Source organism: Amblyomma mixtum, chromosome 3 (assembly GCF_055824585.1).
Source record: "Amblyomma mixtum isolate Tamu chromosome 3, ASM5582458v1, whole genome shotgun sequence".
Classification (NCBI taxonomy): Eukaryota; Metazoa; Arthropoda; class Arachnida; order Ixodida; family Ixodidae; genus Amblyomma; species Amblyomma mixtum.
Window position 1 is genome coordinate 144709242 of NC_143014.1, and position 20825 is coordinate 144730066.

At 44.5% G+C, this 20825-nt stretch overlaps 3 protein-coding genes across 6 annotated transcripts in view; 1 reads left to right on the plus strand and 2 right to left on the minus strand.

The window, feature by feature from the left end:
- Nucleotides 1-367: 367 nt before the first annotated feature.
- PheRS-m (Phenylalanyl-tRNA synthetase, mitochondrial) lies at nucleotides 368-6386 on the minus strand. The gene is made up of 5 exons (XM_089581415.1): nucleotides 5729-6386; nucleotides 4666-4819; nucleotides 3128-3259; nucleotides 1161-1321; nucleotides 368-840 (listed from the first exon to the last, which is right to left on the minus strand). The coding sequence occupies exons 1-5, from the start codon at nucleotides 6314-6316 to the stop codon at nucleotides 550-552; spliced, it is 1326 nt and encodes a 441-aa protein (XP_089437541.1). The 5' UTR covers nucleotides 6317-6386; the 3' UTR covers nucleotides 368-549.
- Nucleotides 6387-6711: 325 nt separating this feature from the next.
- bcn92 (LYR motif-containing protein bcn92) overlaps nucleotides 6712-20825 on the plus strand; it is a 35796-nt gene continuing 21682 nt past the window's right edge. The window contains exons 1-3 of one of the 2 annotated variants that reach the window (XM_089581421.1): nucleotides 6713-6870; nucleotides 7719-7839; nucleotides 13031-13213. In XM_089581421.1, coding sequence (XP_089437547.1) covers nucleotides 6788-6870; nucleotides 7719-7839; nucleotides 13031-13096 — 270 coding nt within the window. In that variant the 5' untranslated portion in view covers nucleotides 6713-6787 and the 3' untranslated portion in view covers nucleotides 13097-13213. Of the gene's footprint in view, nucleotides 6871-7718; nucleotides 7840-13030; nucleotides 13214-20825 lie in introns of those variants that run through there. The other variant, XM_089581422.1, reaches the window with a different exon arrangement.
- Nucleotides 15841-20825, minus strand: part of LOC149352261 (uncharacterized) — a 79648-nt gene continuing 74663 nt past the window's right edge. For 2 of the 3 annotated variants that reach the window (XM_089581419.1, XM_089581420.1), the window contains exon 5: nucleotides 15841-15927. The gene's annotated coding sequence lies outside the window, so the exon portion shown is untranslated. Of the gene's footprint in view, nucleotides 15928-17964; nucleotides 18516-20825 lie in introns of those variants that run through there. The other variant, XM_089581418.1, reaches the window with a different exon arrangement.

Below are 20825 nucleotides of genomic sequence, written 5' to 3' on the forward strand. Positions count from 1 at the left end.
GGTTTAGCTGATAGAAGCATTTTATGGCGCATGTTTCATGCGGAACACGCTATGCACTTTGCTTATTTTCTGGGATTCTTCTGCCTCTGTATGTCTGTATCTTCCCTCTGACTGCAGCTTTCAAGCAGTAAAGCAAGGGCAGATTGAAGGGTGGGAGGTAGAGAGATATTTTAAATAAGCAAAACACGGTGAATCCCATTTTTTTCAATGAAAAAAGTCCAGGACACATGCTCAAATGGGACTGCAGCCCCTTAACACCCCCTTCAAGACTGACCTGTATATACACCCTTGCAGTGAAGCCACCTTGAAAGTATAGTTATGTCATCTGCACAATGTTCATATTTAAAGCAAATAACGAACCACAGGAAATATACCACCTTCTTTATTTTTAACATAAAAAACAAACATCAGCAGCTGGCCATGTCAGCAGCGTAAGGCAACCTGATAACACCACTACGCTATGGACAAATTTTCACCCTTTGTACACCCGTATTGCATATACACTGGGATAGTGTCCAAGGACCACTGCAAAAAGGCACTGCCATTAGTTCACTTGATGCGCAGTTCAACACCTAGCAGTTCCTCAGCCTTGGCCCCAATCTGTCTGTGGATGACATTGGCTTCCTCTTGAACAAGGGCCCGTTCCATATGTCGGTACACTAACCGATAGCAGTAACTGGTCCTCTGTGTCTTCGGATGGATGAAAGTATCTCGGAGTTCCACTCGTTCCACCAGGTCACCACCACACGAGCGAACGAGGTCAAAGAAGTCATTAGGTGCAAACTCAGGGGGCACCCAGAAAGACATGTCTGCCAAGCAGGGGGGCTGGTTACTCAGTGCCTGTAATTCCAAAATAGCATAAACGTGCCCTGTCACACCTCCTCAGCAAGCAGGATGAAAAGGTATTGTAGCAGGAAATGTAACACAGTAGTAATAATACGGTACTCTACACAAACATTTGCAAGAATAACATGCAAAAATTTGGCTTGCAACATTAAATGAACGGAGAATATAATTAAAAACCTCAAGAAACTGATGCAGCATAAATAATACATAATAAAAATAAAAATTTCTATAGTACAAAAGATAACTAGCATGACTATGATGACACATAGCTACACATGGGCAGCACCATGCCAAGCTAGATCAATGTGACTCACCCGAAAGATGACTGGTCGGTAGGGGTCATTGTGCTCAAACTGGCTAAGCAAAGCTGGATCAGTACTCCAGAACGCACGAATGTCAGGGATACTGTATAGTGCCATGGCAAGCCGCTCCAGGCCAATGCCAAAAGCCCAGCCGACCTTGTGCTCGACACCAGCTATGTGCAAGAAAAAATTCATCCAATAAGAAGCCATTAGCCACTTTATATTTTGCATTTTTTTGTGCGCTAGCACTCAACCCCACATTCACAAAAGAAGCTGTTCGTCATTCTCGTCCTCCGGTGAAAAGATGTTTGCCACCTGCCACAGTGGCACAGGTTGCGATGATGTCCAAATATCACATGACCTACACCTGCTTTTCCGCTCATAACACCACCGCCGCCAACGACGACAATGCCGACAACGCACGATTCTCTACAAAGCTGTGACTGATACGCATGCATAGAACGACTGTAATAAACATTTTGCCATATATCTACTGTGCTTCATCCATGCCATGCAAACACACACAACACACAAAATACACTTGATATACCACTTTCATCATGTAGGAATATCATGAAGAACAAAGCACAACCATGATAAGCAATGCAAAACAATGGCCACATAGTGCTAGCGCACCTAATTCACATTTGGCCTAACTATGCAAATTGACTGTCATTGTTTTTTTTTTTTAGACACAGCAAAACAGGGGAACACAAATAAAATCCCTAGGTTGTGTCCTTTTAACAAGGCTTTTATTACACACTTATATGTTAACTTCTGTGTGTTAACACGAGTGTTTTGCATGCGTGAGTTTCATTTCACCTTTTTTCATCCTCATCTGGAGCAGCCTGCCTGGTTTACAAGCAGGGAAACATCTCCTATAATCACTAAAGTGCACCTCCTCCTTTATAAGCATGTTGAAAATAACTAAACACAACTACAGCCATTACTGCACATTTTCCATTTACCACAGTAAAATTTTAACGCCTCGGGACACACACTGGCCTGGGCTTAACCGAAAGCCTGAATCAGGTGAGAAACTGCACTGAGGGCCGGGAATGGACCTCACTGGTCTTGGGCAAGAAGCTATATGCCTAAGACAGGTTTGGGCCTTCACAAAGGATGGGCCTGTTTCAGGTCTCTGGTGCTTCATTGCCAGGTCAAGAACACTTTGGAAATTCTAGCAACAAAACTAGCACCAAAGACAAAAGAGGGGCAGTGATTTTTGGCAGACAAAAAGTAGCTACTGCCTGCTTCTTCTTAGTTTGATGTCTGCTGGTTGTCTGGTTCCTATGTGGGAGAATTAGAGCCTGCCGTCCAAAAAATTATGGGAAAAAGAAAAAAGGGAGGGAGAACCAGGACAGTAAAAATTGGTTACAGGTTTTTTTTTTCTTGCTGTTGAATCAAAAGAAGTGAGATCGCTAATTTGACATCTGTACAATGACTTTATGTAAAGCAACCAGTAAAGGCAGAGTCCAAACAACCTGGAATGCACGCATGCTCAGCCACATTGCGCGATGAAAGAGGTCTAGTGGAGCTTTGCAGTGGTATAACAGAAGCAACAAAAAAACCAGCGTATGCATACATAGTGAGCAATAGGACACTTGCACTGTTGCTGGGGGTCGGGCCTCAAGCCAAGTTTGGCGGGCTGGGCAGAACACAGAGATAATTTTTCAGGTCTGAGCCGGGCCCAAGCACAAGGAAACATGCCTAGGCCAGGCTCTAAACCCCAAGCAGTATTCCACCTAGGACTACCAATGTGCTGTTGTGCTATTCTATATATGTACAATTATGCATTTTGAGCATCTCATATATACAGGTCAGCAATGACTTGCACAGAAATGGATAATCCCCTAATAAGCTCATACCTAACTTTCATCAAAGTTCGAAACTGGCTACAGTTATGGACAACAAACCACAACAACAGGCAAGTTAACCACTTTTATACAAGAAAATAGGCTCAAGGAAAGCAGATTTACCATTGAAGAGGATCTCTTGTTCCATGATACCACAGCCTAGAAGCTCCAACCATTCCCCTTGAAACTTAGCCTCCAGCTCCCAAGAAGGGTGAGTGAAAGGGAAATATGTTGGCACCCAACGAATCTCAGTTCCTATCCACAAGAGAGAAAAGAATAAAAATCAGAAAAGGCTCTAATAAATAATAGTCAGATCCTGATTAACAAAAGAAACTAAATTCTTTCAGCTACAAGTTCATCCTCCTTCCAGCATACAAAATACAAAGAAGGAACAAAGTATTAATTTGTTTATTTACTTTTAAGTCTCTGGTGACATTACAATAGGCGGGATGTGGCCACAGGTTATGCTGTGATATGAAGCAGAAACCTGGCTTTTCTGTCTTGCAAGAAACGGACCAGTACAATTTCCTCAATAAAAAGATGCCTTTTTAATGGTTTTCCTGCACACGTAACTATCACATATTAAAATATATTTTATTACCAAGAATAATTCCACTGTTAAGGGCCTCAGCAGTCTTGAAAGGAAAAGTCTTATGAAAACAATACAGCACATAAAGGTAATAGCCAACATGAGAACTTTTGTGAATGTTACGATACTAAAGTCATTTTATGCAGCTTAATGAGAAATACATAAAAAAAAAAATATCTTGGGTGACTGGAAGTAATTTCCTTTCTTGAAATTTTGTCCTCTCAAAACAGAATGAGGAGTGAGCAAGTGTTTGCAGCAACTAGGAGCTGTATCTCTTGCAAGTAAGGAAATTTCCACCAGCACAGTTCACAGGTAAAACATTGCTTCTGCGTGCAAAAGCAAAAAATAAAATCTGACCCTGGCTGCTGCAAATTTAGAATGCAATACTGCAGGAATGTACTACATGGTTACATGACTCGAAACAGGCTGACTTAAGATAAAAAGTCGCAGTCATTGTCTCTGCTTTTAGATAAAGCAGTGTTACCAACAATGCAGCGTATCGAGGACAATGCCTATTTATTACAATATCAACTTCTAGAGGACACAGCAGATTGCAAAAACGGCTCATCAGATTTAATTGATGATTTAGAAGGCGGTGTTATTTGGCTGCTATGATGCCTGCACTGGCTCAGACAACACATGATGCTAAATGTACTACATAACAGGGTTGTGTGGTATGTATAAATGGTGCAGTGCAGTTTTGAATCATTCAGTGCTTGTACAACATGCCTTGTATATCTATGTGGCTAAAAGCCCAGCAGCAATGCTCAGATTTTGATTTTTTGTAATTTTTTCTCCACTGCACACTTCGCCCACAGACAAGAAAAACCTGGCACACTGTCACTGCCATTAGCTCCAGCCAGGTGCCAAGCTTGCATGGTTTCACCAATTGACACATTATTCCTTGTGCTATTTCACACTTTGCATCACAAGGTATGCATATGCGAGACAAGGCACTTTCCTTCTTGAGTTTCAACTAAAATAAATGCTGTATTTTTAAGACTACCAAGAACAAATAAAAGCAGCTGAATTAGTCACTTTACAAAGTGAAAAGCAATCAGCCATAACTTACCAGGGCCAAGTAACTGCTGGGCAAGCCCCTGCAGACAGGTCTTGAGACTGTGCTCCAAAAGTTTGGCAGCCTCTCGAGTATGCAGACCCTGCTTGTCAACCTCCCGGTTGCCGCTCTCAAACAGAGACAGACCACGATTGCTTCCGGGGAACAGCTGAAAAACAGTGTTAAAGAGTTGCATCTCATTTACACCCATAGATGACAAATATTGCTACTAGCCGCCGTGGTGGCTCAGTGCTTATGGTGCTCGACTGCTGACCCGAAAGACGCTGGTTCAACACCGGCCATGGTTGTCGAATTTCGATGGAGGCGAAATTCCTAAGGCCCATGTACTGTGCAATGTCAGTGCACACTAAAGAACCCCAGGTGGTCGAAATTTCCGGAGCCCTTCACTATGGCATCCCTCATAGCCTGAGTCGCTTTGTGACGTTAAACCTCCATATAAACACTACTACTGAATTAATTGTGAAAAGTGGAACTTAACGTCCTGAAGCGACACATGGGCTATAAGGGACACCATAGGGGGAGGGCTCCGGATTAATTCTGATATAGCTATCGTTCGGAACCAAACATGTGTGTTTCGAATCTTAAAAAAGTATTTGATATTAACATGAAGCAGTGAAATAGTTGAAAATCTAGCTTCTTTCCAGTATAAAAACGGACATGTTCTTGCTTTCCAATGTAATGACATTCGCATTTGCAAAGAATGTACGGTCCATCACGAGTTATCAATGCTGCGCATCACAACTTGTCCTTTTAAAGGGCAAGTCGTGACTTGTCCTTGGTTGTGGTATATCAAGCACCAAAATCGTCACGTTTATCACATACCCCGTTCATGAGGCAGGGGTTACATTGGTTAAAGGAGTACACTCTTGAATATGCACTCATGCAAGCATAACAAACACAAAACAGTAAGAAAAGAAACCTCATACTGTCGTTCTACTCAACATTTTGTGAGCACATGATGTTTTTCAGCATGTTCCGCGTAAGCGCTAACTTTGGGCTGCCGTCCAACACAGCCCTCTGGACTAAATTTGGTAGCAAGTTGTCTGGAAACACTCACTTCATCCGCTGAAAACAGTCGGACGCCTTCTATTTGATGGAAGACAGGGTAGTGGTGTCTGTCAATCTCGTCTCTCCGATAGACATCTCCGGCGACCAAAAATGCGTCGAGGCCCGCTTTTACCAGATCCCGCTGGTGAGCTGACGTGTGCGCCCGTAGCATCAGTTCGTCGTTGATGTAGTAGCTGTCACTTTTGCACCGCGACGGGTGCGAAGCTGGGACCAACAAGCTGTCAAAATTCTGTTCCAGTGTCACCACGGGGCTGAGGCGATCATAGACAGAAAACGAAGGATTTCCTCTGCGGTTAGTGTACTTTTCTGCGAAGAAATCGCTTATTCTCCTTTTCACCAAATGTAAGGGATGGCATTCTTTCAGGTGTAGCTTTCGAGTGGTGTGCTCCAAAATGCGCGAAGTGAGGTTGCATTGGTCACTCGGCACGTACTGCTTGCCGTCTATGACCACCTGATCCTTACAGAAATGACTCGGGCCCTCAACTACACTTGCGGTCGAGTAAAGTGCGTTTACACTGGGACGAGAACACACAAATGAGAACAACTTTCGAAGGCAAGATTCACTCCCAACACGCATGGTCTTCGAACCAGCAATGCTGTAGCAGCCGCAAGTGGAGTAAACGTGCTCTCTATCGACACTACCGAAACTAAAACATTGATAGTGATAGCGATCATAAGTCGAAACTTGGTAGAAATGTGCTGAGGCTAAAATGTTCAGTACTTGCAAAAAATGTTTAACTGTTTCATATATAACGAAACGTTTACTTTTATGAGCCCAGCAGTTTGGTTTTAAAATTTTAAGAGCTTGAAAGATACTGGATGCATACTCACAAAAGCAAGACATACTGCACGAAAGTATCCGCAAACTGCCCGCATTTCGTCTCAAAATGTTTTGGCAGATAATTTATCCAGTTTTTATACTTGCTAAGTTACTTTAAGCCGTAAATAAAGCGTAAAACGTTGCCATTGTTAATGAGAAAACAGTTTCGATGCGTGCCATCTTGTGTGCGCACATGCATGCTCGCTCAGCTGTGCGCTTTAAAAAAAAATGGCAGCTTCCCGTCGTGAAGTTTTGAGGCTTTACAAGGAGTTGATGCGTGAATCTGGACAGTTCAAGAGCTACATTTACAGGTGAGACCTACCTCGGTTTAAGCAGCTCACGCGGAGAAAATGTAAGTCAGCTAATTTTGTGTGTAGAGTGAAAACTAGCACGGCGCAGCGGCTTCCGCAGTGTTGCGTCACATCTTGATACTGAAATGCGCGTCGTTCTCGCATGTAGCTTTCTTGAGAAGTGTTTTGCATTTAGCAGTTTGTTTCACATTCAGTGCTTTATAATTTAATTTTCTACCGTGACGGGCTGGGATTAAAGCGCTGAACGGACTAGCAGGGCCGTTGCGCGGCTCGTCAAAAATTCGCATGCAGATTTTACACCGCAGCGGGACTTTCGAATTTGCTTTGCGGCTTCCGAAGTACTATATCTCGCATTCATTTCTCATCAGATTTCTTTATTATTTACGGCGTACGTGATGTTCCTAAAACATTTTTCGTCGCGCGTCGTCGCTACCTCAAAACAAAGTGGCTCTCCTGCCACCACCTGTGCTTTCTGCACTGGGATGGCTTATTATTATTTTATTTTTATTTTTTTACGGGCTACAGCAGAGTAGTATGCGTAGGCATGCTGTGATCGTTTGGAACAGAGTAGGCTTCATACAAAAAACACACCGCGGTGCTCACAGCTTGTGGGTACGGGAAAACTTTCTTTCCCTTTGCCACCTAGCCAAGCTTTTGTAACCTTGAAATGTTTGTATTGGCAGCCGTTTCTCTTGCTTGAAACACATTTATACACTTGTAGGCACAGCTCGAATTCTTCAAAAATTGTGTTCAGTTCCTGAATCTCATGCGTTGTACCATTCACTTGTGTTATTTTGCAGTTAGTCATGCCTGTTTTTGTTGAAGCGTTTTATGACTATGTTGTGCAGGTCGTATGCATTGAGGCGTGTGAGAGATGCTTTCAAGGAGCATAAAACAGTTCAAGATAAAGACGAAATCAACGAACTTCTGGATGATGGATTAAAGAACTTGGAAATAATCAAGCGGCAGGTATGAAAATGGTCCATTTTCTCAGTACTTACAAGAGTTGTCAGATGCAGTCTGGTCAACAAGCGGTTAATGATTTTTAAACAATCCCGAATAAGCAGTGTGGCTTTCATGAAGTAAACTGCAGAATGAGCAATAACAAAGAATCTATGCTACATCTTACAGCATTAATGAGTTCACGTCAATAGCAAAATCTGCTCTCTTATGTCACGAAATTTGCTGATTGGTCAAGAGAGGGCACACGACCTTGTGATGGGCACACAAGGCCACCTTGTGATGGGTGGGCACAACCTGCCCATAGTGGCAGGTGGCAGTTAAATGATTGATTGGGAGAAACGAGTGACTGTCATCACAACCAGCCCACCTGGTTTTGAGCAACCTAGTTTGTAGATAGCATTAGAGTCCACGTCAGGAGCAACCTGGGGCCATCTGGTGTCACGAAATTTGCTGTTTGGCCTAGAGAGGTATGATGTCACAAGGTCATGTGACCCCAATAACATCACAAGGTTACATGACTTCATAAAACTAGAAAAAAAATGTGACATATGCAAATGCAGGCACCATCACAGCATAGGGGATATCTGCTATTGCAGCTAGCAGTCTGAATGTGGTAGCTGATGGACCATTATTTGCAAAGAAACTGACACAAACACACACAGCTGCAACAGAAGCTGTGGCAAATGTGAAATCTAATGATATCTAATTCCACTCTTAATGGTGACTTAATTGTCTTCATAACTTTTTTTTTTCTTTTGATCAAAAAGTTCTCGAACTTCATTTTGGCTTACATGATTAAAACATGCCAATATTTTTGACACTGCGATCAAGAGTGCCCTATCATTCAGGCATGCAAATACCTGTAGTTCATATTCTGTTTACTGTCCGCAATTACTGATGAGTGTTGGGTGGTTGAGCTGTTGCTCAGTAGGCAAATATAGGAAGTTATTGGCCAAGGGATGCCTTATCCCACAGGGCTACAACACTCGCTTATCTTTGCTTGTGTTCAACTTTAGTTTACTTCAGCTGACCTGTGCACATTTTTAGACTTGAAATGCAGCAGCATCCTTGCAGTCAGTTTTAATTTTGGGCAGTGAACACATTGAGGCTTGGGGCCGTAGTGCACTTGCCAAATGGTACACATCATCGGGTTCATCATAGTGTTTCAGCAGTACAACTTTATGATGTTTATGCTTTCACATTCAGTGTCGGTAATAGGTAGTAATGAAACAGTGGTACTCTGCAATCTCGAGAAACATGTCAGTTCCATCAGTTCATTTTAATATGCGAACCTGAATCGAAGGTGTTAGCGGTGAGGGAACAATTGGGCAGACTCCATTGTGTGTCTAGGAGTGGAACATCTCAAATGTAGAACTTCTCATCAAGGTCAACAATCTTCTTAGCAATAGTGGGGAGCCCAAAAATATACAAGTGACATTTACATTTCTGAGGAGTCTGAAACCTAGGTCTTTGGATTTGTGCTTTTTGTGAAGTTTTTGTATGCCCTTTTGTATCCCTGCACAGTGTACAACACAGTCTTGTTACCCTGCATTAGCTTACACTGGCCCATGATGGGGTAGGTGCTTGAATAGCCGAGCGTTACTTTTTCTGGCAAGCTAAATTTTAGCTTGTATGCTGGTAGCGTTTGTGTGCATGCACACCAAGCACTGTAGCTCTTGTTTTCACTTTAATGCTTGTATTATCAGCTTCTTCAGTCGTGCAGCACTTTGAAAAACACTGCCAGGTGTTGCCTTCTCACAGGGAGAGAATGCAGTGCTGAATGTAACTTGAGATGTAACAGTGCCAGCAGCTCTTTACAGAAAGTAGCGAAGCACTCACTTGGCTGTGTTTTTCTGAACTATGCTGCATCAGTGCTAAAGCTAGTAACTTGGGAGGTCACTTGAAAATGGAGACTGCCCTAAACGACATATGCCGGTGTGTGCAAAGTGCCCATGAGCCATTATTGCCAGGTAACGCTGGCTTGGTACACTTCAGTCGTTGTTTTGGCGCCCTCTATTATTCTGGCTCTGCCTGTAAACTAGCGTTAGTACCAGCATTCTTAGCGAGGAGCTTGTCAGAGGCAAGAAAAAAACAAAGAGCACCGGTGGTTTTTTACATGTTACGTGTGCATCATATCATAGGGGCTATATGGTGCTGTTGAATGTGGTAGTGGTCTAAACATATGTGTAGAATTTGTTACAATGTAACAAATTCGCTAACAAATGTGGAATTTGTTATAGTAGTGGTCTAAACATGTGTAGAATTTGTTACATTGCCACTTGCTAACAAATACAGAATTTGTTAAATTGCTGACTATTCTTTACATGAGGCAGATGTGTTGTTGCATGCTGCACAGTGCTTTTGACACTTAAATCTTTATTGTACCTATGGCTTATCAGTATTTGTTGCATTACTGCTGGAAGTGGCAGGAGTAACAAGTTTATATTCAGAGGTTGGGCTTTTCGGTTTTTATTTTTTTAAATGCAGTGGTCTTTTCTCGGTGTTTATTTCAAAATGCAGTTGTTTTTTGTTTTTTTTTTCGGCAAATGTCTCCTACCAATCGGTGACCTTTCTTTTTCTTCAGTGATATAATGTAGTATTCCTGTGCAGTGAAAAGTTACTTAGAGTTTATATTGGCTTTGTTGTCAGTGTGAGCATTGATTTACCAGTAATTAACACACAAATGGTTGTCAATTACTTATAAAGCACTTATAGTTGTGTCTGCAAAGGAAATGCTGCTGCCAATATAAAAATTAACAAAAGGTAAGTGATTGAACTGTTAGGCAAAGATGCAGATGGAAGTTGATTTCTAAAAGGTGGGTTGTCATATAATATCGCTGGGTTGTTGCAGTAGACTTAGAGAGAGGTCAGGGCATCAAGTGGTGTACATGTTGGCAACAGCGATGGAACTGCCGCTCAGCCATCATAGTAGCCAGAACATGACATTTTTTCATGGTGCTTATGCATGGTTTCGAGCACCCTTACAAGCACTGGAGAAAAGTGCTTAAAGGAGTGTAGACATCCAATTTTGATAGCATGTTTTCTTCTCTACGATGATGCGGGAGACACTACCATGCATGAATCACCATGTCATACTTGCCTATGACCGCTAAATAATTTATAATCGAATCTTTCTGTCATGCTGTTTCAGTTTCAGTTTCAACAGCTCAGCAGTGATTGTGACGTCCAAGTGTGTTTATTGGTCAAGTGAGGCATTTAAAAACTGCACTATAATCGCTGCTTCTACATTCGTTGCCATTCCAGCTGTTGAGGCAGGCTGGCTTTAGCATTGTAGTGAATTAAAACGATGGAGCAACGATTTTATCACACTTTTGTCATGTCTCAAGTGACCTATAAGCACATTTTGACATCTCAGTCATCGTTCGGCTGTTGAAACTGAAACCGAAAGAGCATGGGAAAGAAATTCGACTATAAATCATTTAGTCGTAGGAGAATACCACGTGGTAATTTGTGTGTAATAATGCATTATGCATAATTAAAAAGAAGAAAACATGCACCCCAGAGTGAGGTGTCTATACTCCTTTAACCAAGTAGCTTCCAAAAGCGGATGATGACAGTGAACGGTGCTACACTAGCAGACATGGTGGGCAACAAACTGCCCCGTCTACAAAAACATGTAAGGTGGTAGAACAATCCCTGAAAACACTCAACTGTGCTATGTTCAACGGTACGCAGTCTCACCACACCTCTCACTTCTGCACTTTGTTAATTTCCTTTTTTGACCGAGTGTAGTTTCTACTTTTGAGCCAGCTAGCTGTGGCGTGCATGTCAAGGATACTAACCTTTTCCGGTTATAACCAAATTTTGAAAATGAATTTGGTATACTTTTTTTTTTTTTAGTTTAAACCAAAAAGTCCAACCCCTAGTTACATAAAATATCTTGTAGCCAGTGAGAATATGAATATCTGAACACTTTGTGTGATACTTTGCTAAGGAAAAGTAATTTACAGAATTGCATTTATGGTTGCAATTTGGGATGGCAAAAGCAACAGTGATTGCAGTGGTGGCTATCGTAAAGCAGGTCCAGAATCCTGAAAAAAAGTTTTGTTTTCCACCTGAGTTATAGTTACATGGCCCTGAAGTTTGAAATACTTCCCACTGATGGTGCACAGCAGTTTTTTTTTTAATGCATTGGTTTTACAAGATTATGTGTTGTAACAACTAGGCCCAGGGCATTATTATTATTACTAGACAGTTTTAGCTGTGCGTACGCTACGTGCGCACCTTACGCGCAGTGCCACCCGTCCTGGCAACGACAGTTTTAGTTGGGAGTGGCTAGTGTAGCGCCCGGGAAGCGTAGGATATAGTGGCGCCATCTAGCGACAGCAAGTCAAAGCTCCTGAACTGTGTGCTGAGGAAACTTTTTCCTCTTTTATTAATGGCAGTGGTGTTTGCATTCGAAGGCTTTGTTTCTTTTTGATGTAAATCAATTGAATCAAATGAAAATATGAATTCTAGCGCAAAGTTGGAGAAGTACTTTACCGGAGGTCGTTGCTATGACGACAGTGTACGCCGTAGATAGGCTTAACATCAAGAAATTCTTGAATTTATCTAAAAAACGATGACTTTTTGTCACATATATCGTTACGGAGGAGTGAGAATGCACAAAATAAAAGTGAATACAACCGTTTAGAGCGAGCTATTGCGTCGAAAAATGCAGCGGCGATGCAGTATTTGGTCCGAAGCGGGTGTGCAGGGCGCCACCATGTTGCCAACGCTAACCACGCAAGCCACGCAAGCAACTCAACGCAAAGTCCGCTGGCTTGCATACGTACGCAAGACGCAGGGCTCGCGCTTGCGTTCTGCGCATGCGCACTACGGTCCCCGCAAGCTCCTTGCGTACGCTAAGCCCTTGCGGACGCACAGCTAAAACTGTCTATTATTTTCCAGTGTTCGTGAGCAGCAAGTGAGCTTTACTTTGCAGTCTATGTGAGAGCACTGTTTCAGAATGAGAATTGACTTCAGTACTGCTAGCAAAAGTGTAAATCATTTGCAGTATTGTACTAAAGAACATTATAAACCACTGTGTTGAAAAAAAAAACAAAAAACTCTAACATGACACAGATGTGCCATCCTGTGCGACAAAAAGTTTTGTGTCATTCCATTTTCTCGGGGTGTATAGCATACCATGCTGGAAGGAAGCATAGATCGTAACAGCTGGTCTTTGCTGCTGCAGGTGGTCATCGGGAAGCTTTACAGGGCTTCTGATTTGGTCATCGAGAAGCAGTTCACAAAGCGATAATTATGGAGCAGCACTCTCTAATGTAGTGTTTTGTATCATATGTGTACCATTGTTCCTGCAGCCTGGTCACTGGCTTTACAAATGTGACCAGCAGGCAAATAAAATTGTGCCATCCTATGACTTGAACATTTTGTATTCGTTCTACCAATGCAACACATAGCGTTTGCTTTTGCTGTGTCCAAGTAGGTTTGTTAGTATACTATATTACTTCAGTACAGTGCTCTTGTTGTTGCCTCTGCAGAAAATAGGGAGATATTTCATGTTGCTCATACCAGGTGTTTCAGGGAAGCCCGCCACTACTTTTTTAAAAAAAGGCCTTTTGAGGTGAAGAGAAGCTCTGTTAGTGGCCGCCGCGGTGGCTGAGTGGTTGTGGTGCTCAGCTGCTGACCAGAAAGACACGGGTTCAATCCCGGCCACGGCGGTTACATTTCGATGGAGGTGAAATTCTAGAGGCCCGTGTACTTTGCAGTGTCAGTCGGTGCATATTGAAGAACCCAAGGTGGTCGGTATTGCCTGGAGCCCTCCAATACAGCGTCCCTCATAGCCTTAGTCTCTTTAAGACGTTAACCCCCCCTCCCCCCTGAAAAAAAAAAGAAGCTTTTTGTGGCGTAGTAATACCGGTGTTGGCAGACATCAAAAACAGGTGAATCATGTTGACTAGTAAAGTGATTGTTTCAGTTCTAATATTTAACTTTTAGAGGCTTAAATTTGAGAGAAATTAGACACTTGTAGCCAGCCGTTGGTAATGACTGTATCAGTTAATTTTTGTAGTGAAAGCTACGTTGGCCACAAACTTGCGATTTCATTGCGGCGGTGCTCCGAGGAGGCACAGAGACCGACCTTGAGCCATTGCCTAGCAACCGCCGCAGCTGGCGGACACCGCGCACTCGCCGTGCCATCTGGCATGACGTCACACCGCATGCCTCGCCGCTGAGGCACTGCTGCTGTTTGGTATGACGTCACACCGCTTGCCTCATCGTTGCACTTGCCTCCGCTTTCGCTACGTATCTCCTAGCATAGCCGAGCTAAGCCTCTGCCAATTTTCTAAATTTCGATAATGCTATTGCCCTTGCCACTGTGGCTTAACAAATTTGTGCCATTTCACGTGCCATTCGAAAACCGTGCACCTGCGGGGAGCGCAAAGCATCGTCCATCAAATCGCGACACTGTGTGCCACACGGCATTCTCTGCCCCGCCTATACTGGAGCAGCGGTGGAGCAGGGTCAGCAGCCAAGCACCATCACCACTAAGTCACCACGGTGACCAAGGAACAAAGAATGAGTGGATTATGCATTGGCTGCATTGTTTCTTGTGTTCATAGTAGCACAAAGTGTACGGAGTATGTCAAGCATAAACCAGGCAGCACTGATGTTGCTGCTCTGGGGTCAAGCCTTGCAAACTTGCCTATCCTGACGTTTTTTTTGCTTGTTTTGCTTGCTTTTAGAGCACAGCTCTTAGGTGCCCATTCCTGCAATCCGCATCGTAGTTGTCGTCAGCGTAACACGCCACCTGACAGGTGGCGTTTTACGGCAAGTGGCAGGTGTGTTGGCCGCTATAGTAGCGAAACGAAACACCACCTGCCAGGGCGAGAGCGCAGAAATGGACAACCGGAAACGGTGCCACAGGAAATCCCAGGGGGTGGCTAGCAGCCAGTGGTTTCAGGTGGCATATGAAGAGCTGCACTCAAATTTTGCATTACTGACTATCGTAATAGTGAATTGCGCCATCCTGATAAAAATTGCCAAAATTCCACCAAAGGGCACCAAACTAAATGTCTTGGGCGGTGATAATGCCTGGCCTTTTTGACGGCCCAAGAGAGCGGTTGCGGCTAGTGTGACCTGTCGCAGTGCAGCTGTTGCGGCAGAAACATTTCCAGGGAAAGAAATTGCTCTGTGAAACCGCCAGAAGTGTACATGTTTAGTGGCCTATTGAATTGTACAAAAAGGAGTAAAACGGGAAAAGCAAGTGGGAAATTTTGTCACTGCCGGTCTCCAGAATTTCGGTTAGCAAATGTCTTCACGTGACACAGTCGTACATGACCTTTGATATAACAAAATCTACAAACCTCGTCGCAGCTCACCGCAGATCACTGTAAATTTAGCTTGCTGCCGTCTGCGTGACACCATGTGGAGCATCGAAGAAGTCAGTGACGAATTTGCTGCCCAAAGTGCTGCGCTTGGGTTTAGGTCTGGATTTGGTTGAAGTTATGTACCGTACCCTTTTCTGCACATTACCACACCGCTGCACGAATGCGCCCGTAAAGTTTGCACAGTAAATTTAGGGACTGCCAAAAGTATATTCAAGTTACTTTGAGGTGAGTAATGGCGCTCAATCTGCGCAGCTTTCGGGAGTCTTAGAGGCTGCAACCGAAGTCTGCGCATTATCTGGTCAGCAAGGCATTAGCCACTCGAATTATCCAGTGAATTTAGTGTTGCAAATTCGGGAACCTCAAAAAATTTTTACGAACTGTGATTTTGAATGGACTCGGTTCCAAATAACCAATACCAAAATTTTTAGGTTTTTAATTTGTGTGGCTGCCCCTCTGTCTCGGCTTGGGAATGAACAAGTAGCATCCCTTTGACGAGGAGCATTCTCTGCATTGCTAGCAAAGTGTAACGTTGGCAGTTACAGTATAGAACCCCCCCCCCCCCCCCCCCCCCCATCCGAGTTTTTCACGGGACCGCAGAACAAGAAATGTACCCACTGGTAAGCGTAGTAGCCTAAGACATTGAAAAACGAACCGCCAGGAGGGAACTGAGCGGAAGTTTATTTCAACCTCGGCACATGAAAATCTTCTGCGCCGTTGACTACTGCCCTTTTTTCTTCATTTCCTGCAAAGAGAACATACTTCTCTGTAGTTTGCAAGTCTGTGCGGCTCTCACATGACCAGCACTCAGGATCGCTCTGTGTGCGCAGAAGGCCCTGGGATGGCTCTGCACCCACAGCAGCAGTTGTCGGTAGAAGGGAGAAGTGGTGGGGAGGGAACGGGCTAAGGTGCAGCTTACGTACGCTTCTCTGCTGTTCTTGCAGCGACCACTTTAATCCTACCGAACTCATAATAAAATCCAGACATTCTGGCTGGAAAAAGCACGCAACAAACAACAGTCCCCCGAAGACTACCCGTGCATGGTCGTTCGCGGCATGGTTTTGTTTTCGTGCTTTCGATTGTTTCCGCTTGCCTTACATGCAGAGATGGAACGTGATCATCCCGCATAGGAAATTCACACCGCCTTTTAAGTGCTTGGTTCGTTGGCGTAGTCGGAGCACTTTGGAAGCCACAGAACACAGTGGAGCGCGGTCAAGCGGTTAAGCTTTGATAGATGGTGTGCTGTAACCGTACCACGCACATAAACGTACTTTGGGGCGCGTACAGCCTGTGTAGTGCCTGTGTGTGCTCGGCATGGTTGACACTTCTGTAGTCAAGCTAGGCAAAGCAGAATTTAATACAGCTCCTGGCACTTGTTGCATGGGCAGGCGTGGGATATGGCATTCGAGACGAGTCATGCCGGGACGCTTCCGCAAAGCAGTGATGTAGCAGCTAAGTTTGTATTGCATGGAAATCTATGGAAGCTGGTGTGGGACCGGCCCGCAAGAATGCAGGAGCCAGGAAAATGCAGCATCTGGGAACATTACAGCTGCGTTCTACAGTATTGGACTTCTGTCATGACAAAACGAATGAGCTTAAAATTTACCCCTGCTCTCTGCGTTGGTATGTGCTTTGACACATGACACATGAGAATGTTGGCTGAGAACATTGTTTTAATGAGAACACATGCACTGCAAATTGTGGGGATTGGGCTTCCTAAGCAGCCCAAGTGCGCTCCCGCCGCTGCCGTTTCGCTCGTTATAGAGAGACCCCCCTTGGGGTGTCCGCGAGCGGAATGCAGGCAGCCGCGTTGCTTGTCGTCCTTCCCAAGGGAAACTCCTTCGAGAACCGCTGTAAATCACTTTTCCTTCCGTTCTTCCCGCTTCGACCTCGCGTGTCCATTGGGTCACTCCGAGTGACATTTGGGGGCCTTGTTTCGGCAAGAGGCTGCGGGCGGGAAAGGAACGGGGAGACCGCCACCGGCTTGGGGCAGCAGAAAGATGCGTAGAGTTCGCCTCCCGGTGCCCCGGCCTTTGACGGGGTACCAAGAACGCGGGTGGTTTGACGCTCTTACCTAGTATGTAAGGTCGAGTACAGGCCAGAACGGAGTCCTGTCGCCCACCTGTGCGGCACTGATGCTCCAGATTCGGAAGGGCCCGATATGGCTGTTTCTCCATCGTCGCCGGCCATTGCACTGGTGACTGCGCGCGATGGGCCATCGACGTGCAACCAGCTTCGTCAAGATGTGCTCCGCGCATTCCCCATCCTCCCTCGTGTTGTGTCGAGCGCAATTTAACCCTTTGGTTGTCCGTGCGGCATATGATCGCCCTTGGCTGTGCAGTCACGCACGTATGTATAGTCTTTGCTTTGCGCGCGCGGCTCCGCGGGCCAGCTTTCGGGTGCTGCGGCTGGGCTGTGGGTTATACCGAGGCCTGGGGGTTAGTGCAGTGTTTTGTAATGCAGCTTACTAATAAACACATGTGCTCTCAAATAACGGCGCCTTCCTTCCTTCAGAGCGAGAGCGCAGGCGTGCGGCGAACGCTGGCTGTGCCCTCAGCTTGCTCGGGCCCGAACCCGTGCGTTATGGGGGTAGAGAGCCACATATTAACACCCATCACAGGTGGTAACCCCACAAAATAAATGGCATGCAAGCCTCGGAATTGCGGCGTCAGGAGCATTCGCGAAGAAAAAAATATACTTAAAGCGTTTTGAAAATGATCTTCCTTAAGAACCTCAGATAAGGGACTGCCTTGAGGCAGTTAAATGTTAGCTTGAATTCAGTTCCTCCATATTATACTTACCTGTTTTAAAATTGGCAGCCTGATGAGCAGCGCAGCTACACCTAACAACTCTAAAATGCCGGTTCCGCTGCTCCATAATGCTCCAAGATAACTCAGGTGCGCCAGCATTATTTTGGTTGCTCCAAAAATTGCTTCAAAACTCGGCTTGGTGCTAGCACCGCAGTTTGCCTATTTGATCATTTTATTGTTACAATGAATGAATGAGTGTGCATGGAAATTAAAGCATAGGAATGTGGATCGCAGCGAATGAACGAAAAGGCACATAGAAACATTATCATGCATTCAGATGGAATCGGCATGTTTGTTATTCGATCTACACCTCCAAGAGTCATAATCAGCGGCCTTGTAACTGAGTGAAGGAGGCCTTAATTTAGCACATTTGTATTCGACTGAACGAATTAAAGGTATGGTTCACCGTGCGCATCTCTCTCAGAACTTTTCTCTCTCTCTCTTTTTGTTTCCGTTCTTTCTCACTTTCCGAGTGCACACGTCCGACATTATGTGGAGAAAGGTGTCCAGAGCCTTGGCTTTCCTGCGTAGAGAATAATTGAGTACTTTTAGAAACCGCTCAATCTCAGACACAGTAAGAGCCAGCATTTAAGGCTCTGGTGTAGCTTGTTTCACTGTAGATAAATTTGCAGCTGCTGAGTAAGGTACAGGGTTGGTCAAAAGTTTCCAGGCCACAGAGTCTGCTTTCGGGTCATTTGGTGGCGCACTTTTCGTAGCCCTCGAAGCTCAGTATATCTGTACGGGGCAGGAGAAGCATCATTCTCGCTTCTCACAGCCGTGTTATATTCTTAGCGATGTTAAGGGCCCAACAATAACGCTACAAAGCAGACCCCGTGGCCTGCGAACTTTTGACCAACCCTGTACACTCGAGCAGGGCTGCAGGACAGCGTGCTCAGACGTGGGTGTACAGAGGAGATCTTGAGCCATTTAATCTGTGCGATTGATACAGGAGTCGGGTACACAAAGTGGAATACACGAAGACTGATGCAATAAACCCTCTTTAACTCATCGTAAGTCGTAAAAAGATAAGCATATTAAGATTTAGTGAAAACTGCGCAAAAAAAGAAGACACAGAACGAGAAGGCACGACACGGGCGCAGACTATCAACTCGTGCCTTCTCGTTCTGTGTCTTCGTTTTTTGCGCAGTTTTCAGTATGAATTCCTACCAACTAGCCCAGTTTACCGTGCTTATTAAGATATAGTTCTGAGTTGAGCGAAGTAGCGAAATTTTCAGTGTACTGATTGATCGTGCATTTCAAAAAAAAAAAAAAAACTTTTCTATCTAGCTATCTGGAATAAGAAACACGGTCGACAAGTAGCGTACGATCGCGTTGCTAACACGACGGTACGAGTTGTCCTCCTCGACAAAAAGTTAGTCCGTTCAAGCTTTTCTCACAATAAAATCACTAGAAAAAAATTATAAAGTGAGACATTGAAAAGCTGATTTCGTTTTCTGTTTTGATTGGCTATCGGAGTAATACAGGACGCCGCGGACCGTGGCCCAGTGTGAAAAAAAACTGAGGAGGGAGCTCGACGTCACGCGGAGCGTTCGCAAGCCGAGCGTTTATGAAGCCGTTTTCTCCCTCAGTTTTTCGCTCTCCGAGTCAGTCCTTTATGTTTTGATTCTGGTATGTTTTAGTGCGCGCGTATGCGCGACCCGCGGCGCGGGCGTCTACAGGGTCTACAGCAAGGAGGCTGATCTGCAGTCAGTCTGCCGCGCTAATCCGCGCATGCGCGCGCGCAGCGGGGCTAGATTTTATCGCACGCTATCACGTGGTGCGATCACGGGGAGACACTCTTTTTTTTTTACTATGTCTTTACTTCTAAAGACTAGGCTTCAAGGTTATCGCCGGACGCTCCCCCCTCAGTTTTTTTAACAGCACGTAGATATATTTGGGATCCCCGACTTGCCGGACCCTATATATGTACTATATTACGCACGCACGCGCGCTATTTAAAGGCTACATTTCAAGACATAAAAATTTCGTCGCAAAAACTTGTTGAGGTAATCCGTGACATAACGCCCACTGAAGGTCCAGTGCGCTCGTAGGCACTAACGCTTTCTGGTCGCGCGGTATCGCTTTCGCCGGTGTGCGGTCCCAAAATTCCTTGCGTTGCAGCGGTGACGAGAATGGCATTTTCGAAATTTCAAAAACTTACATGGATATCACTTACAATGGGCGACAAACCTCTCAATAAGTAAGGAGCTTGACAGTAGCAGTTAAAAATTAACTATTCAACGTTAGTTAACCAGCTTGCTAGTTAGTGCGTCTTAGCTGAAATGTGGTGCACTACATCGCTGACAATGCTATGACGAAAAAATAGCTCTTCTAACTCAAAAAACCTAATTTAAAAAAATTGCTGACAGTCTTAGGTGAGGCATCCTATATATTGAAGGTTTTTCTCATAGTGAGATGAATGCGGGGTTTGCATTCCTTGATATTTCGTGTACTTGCGTAGATGTGTATGTGGCGACCTTTAGTACGAAGTGCTTAATATATTAACTGAAGCTTTGTGTACCCACGAGAAACCTTATTTAGTCTTTTGACCATGTGTACGGGGCATCCTTAAAACGTACACAAAATATCTCGCAAGATGTTTCATAGTTGCCCTTAACGCCTAGCTAGCTGCGATACAGATACATTTTCTAGATGCGCAGCAGACGTAGCGGTGTTCAGTGGGGTGCGACGTGAAGAACTTCCGAATTATCGGTCACGATAATTCGAATTAACGTGGATTTACTGAGTGGAAACATCAAGATGTAGATTTAGTAGGAATTGGAGAAATCCGAAACTTCGCGAATTTGCAACTTGTGTAGTATAGGGGACAAAC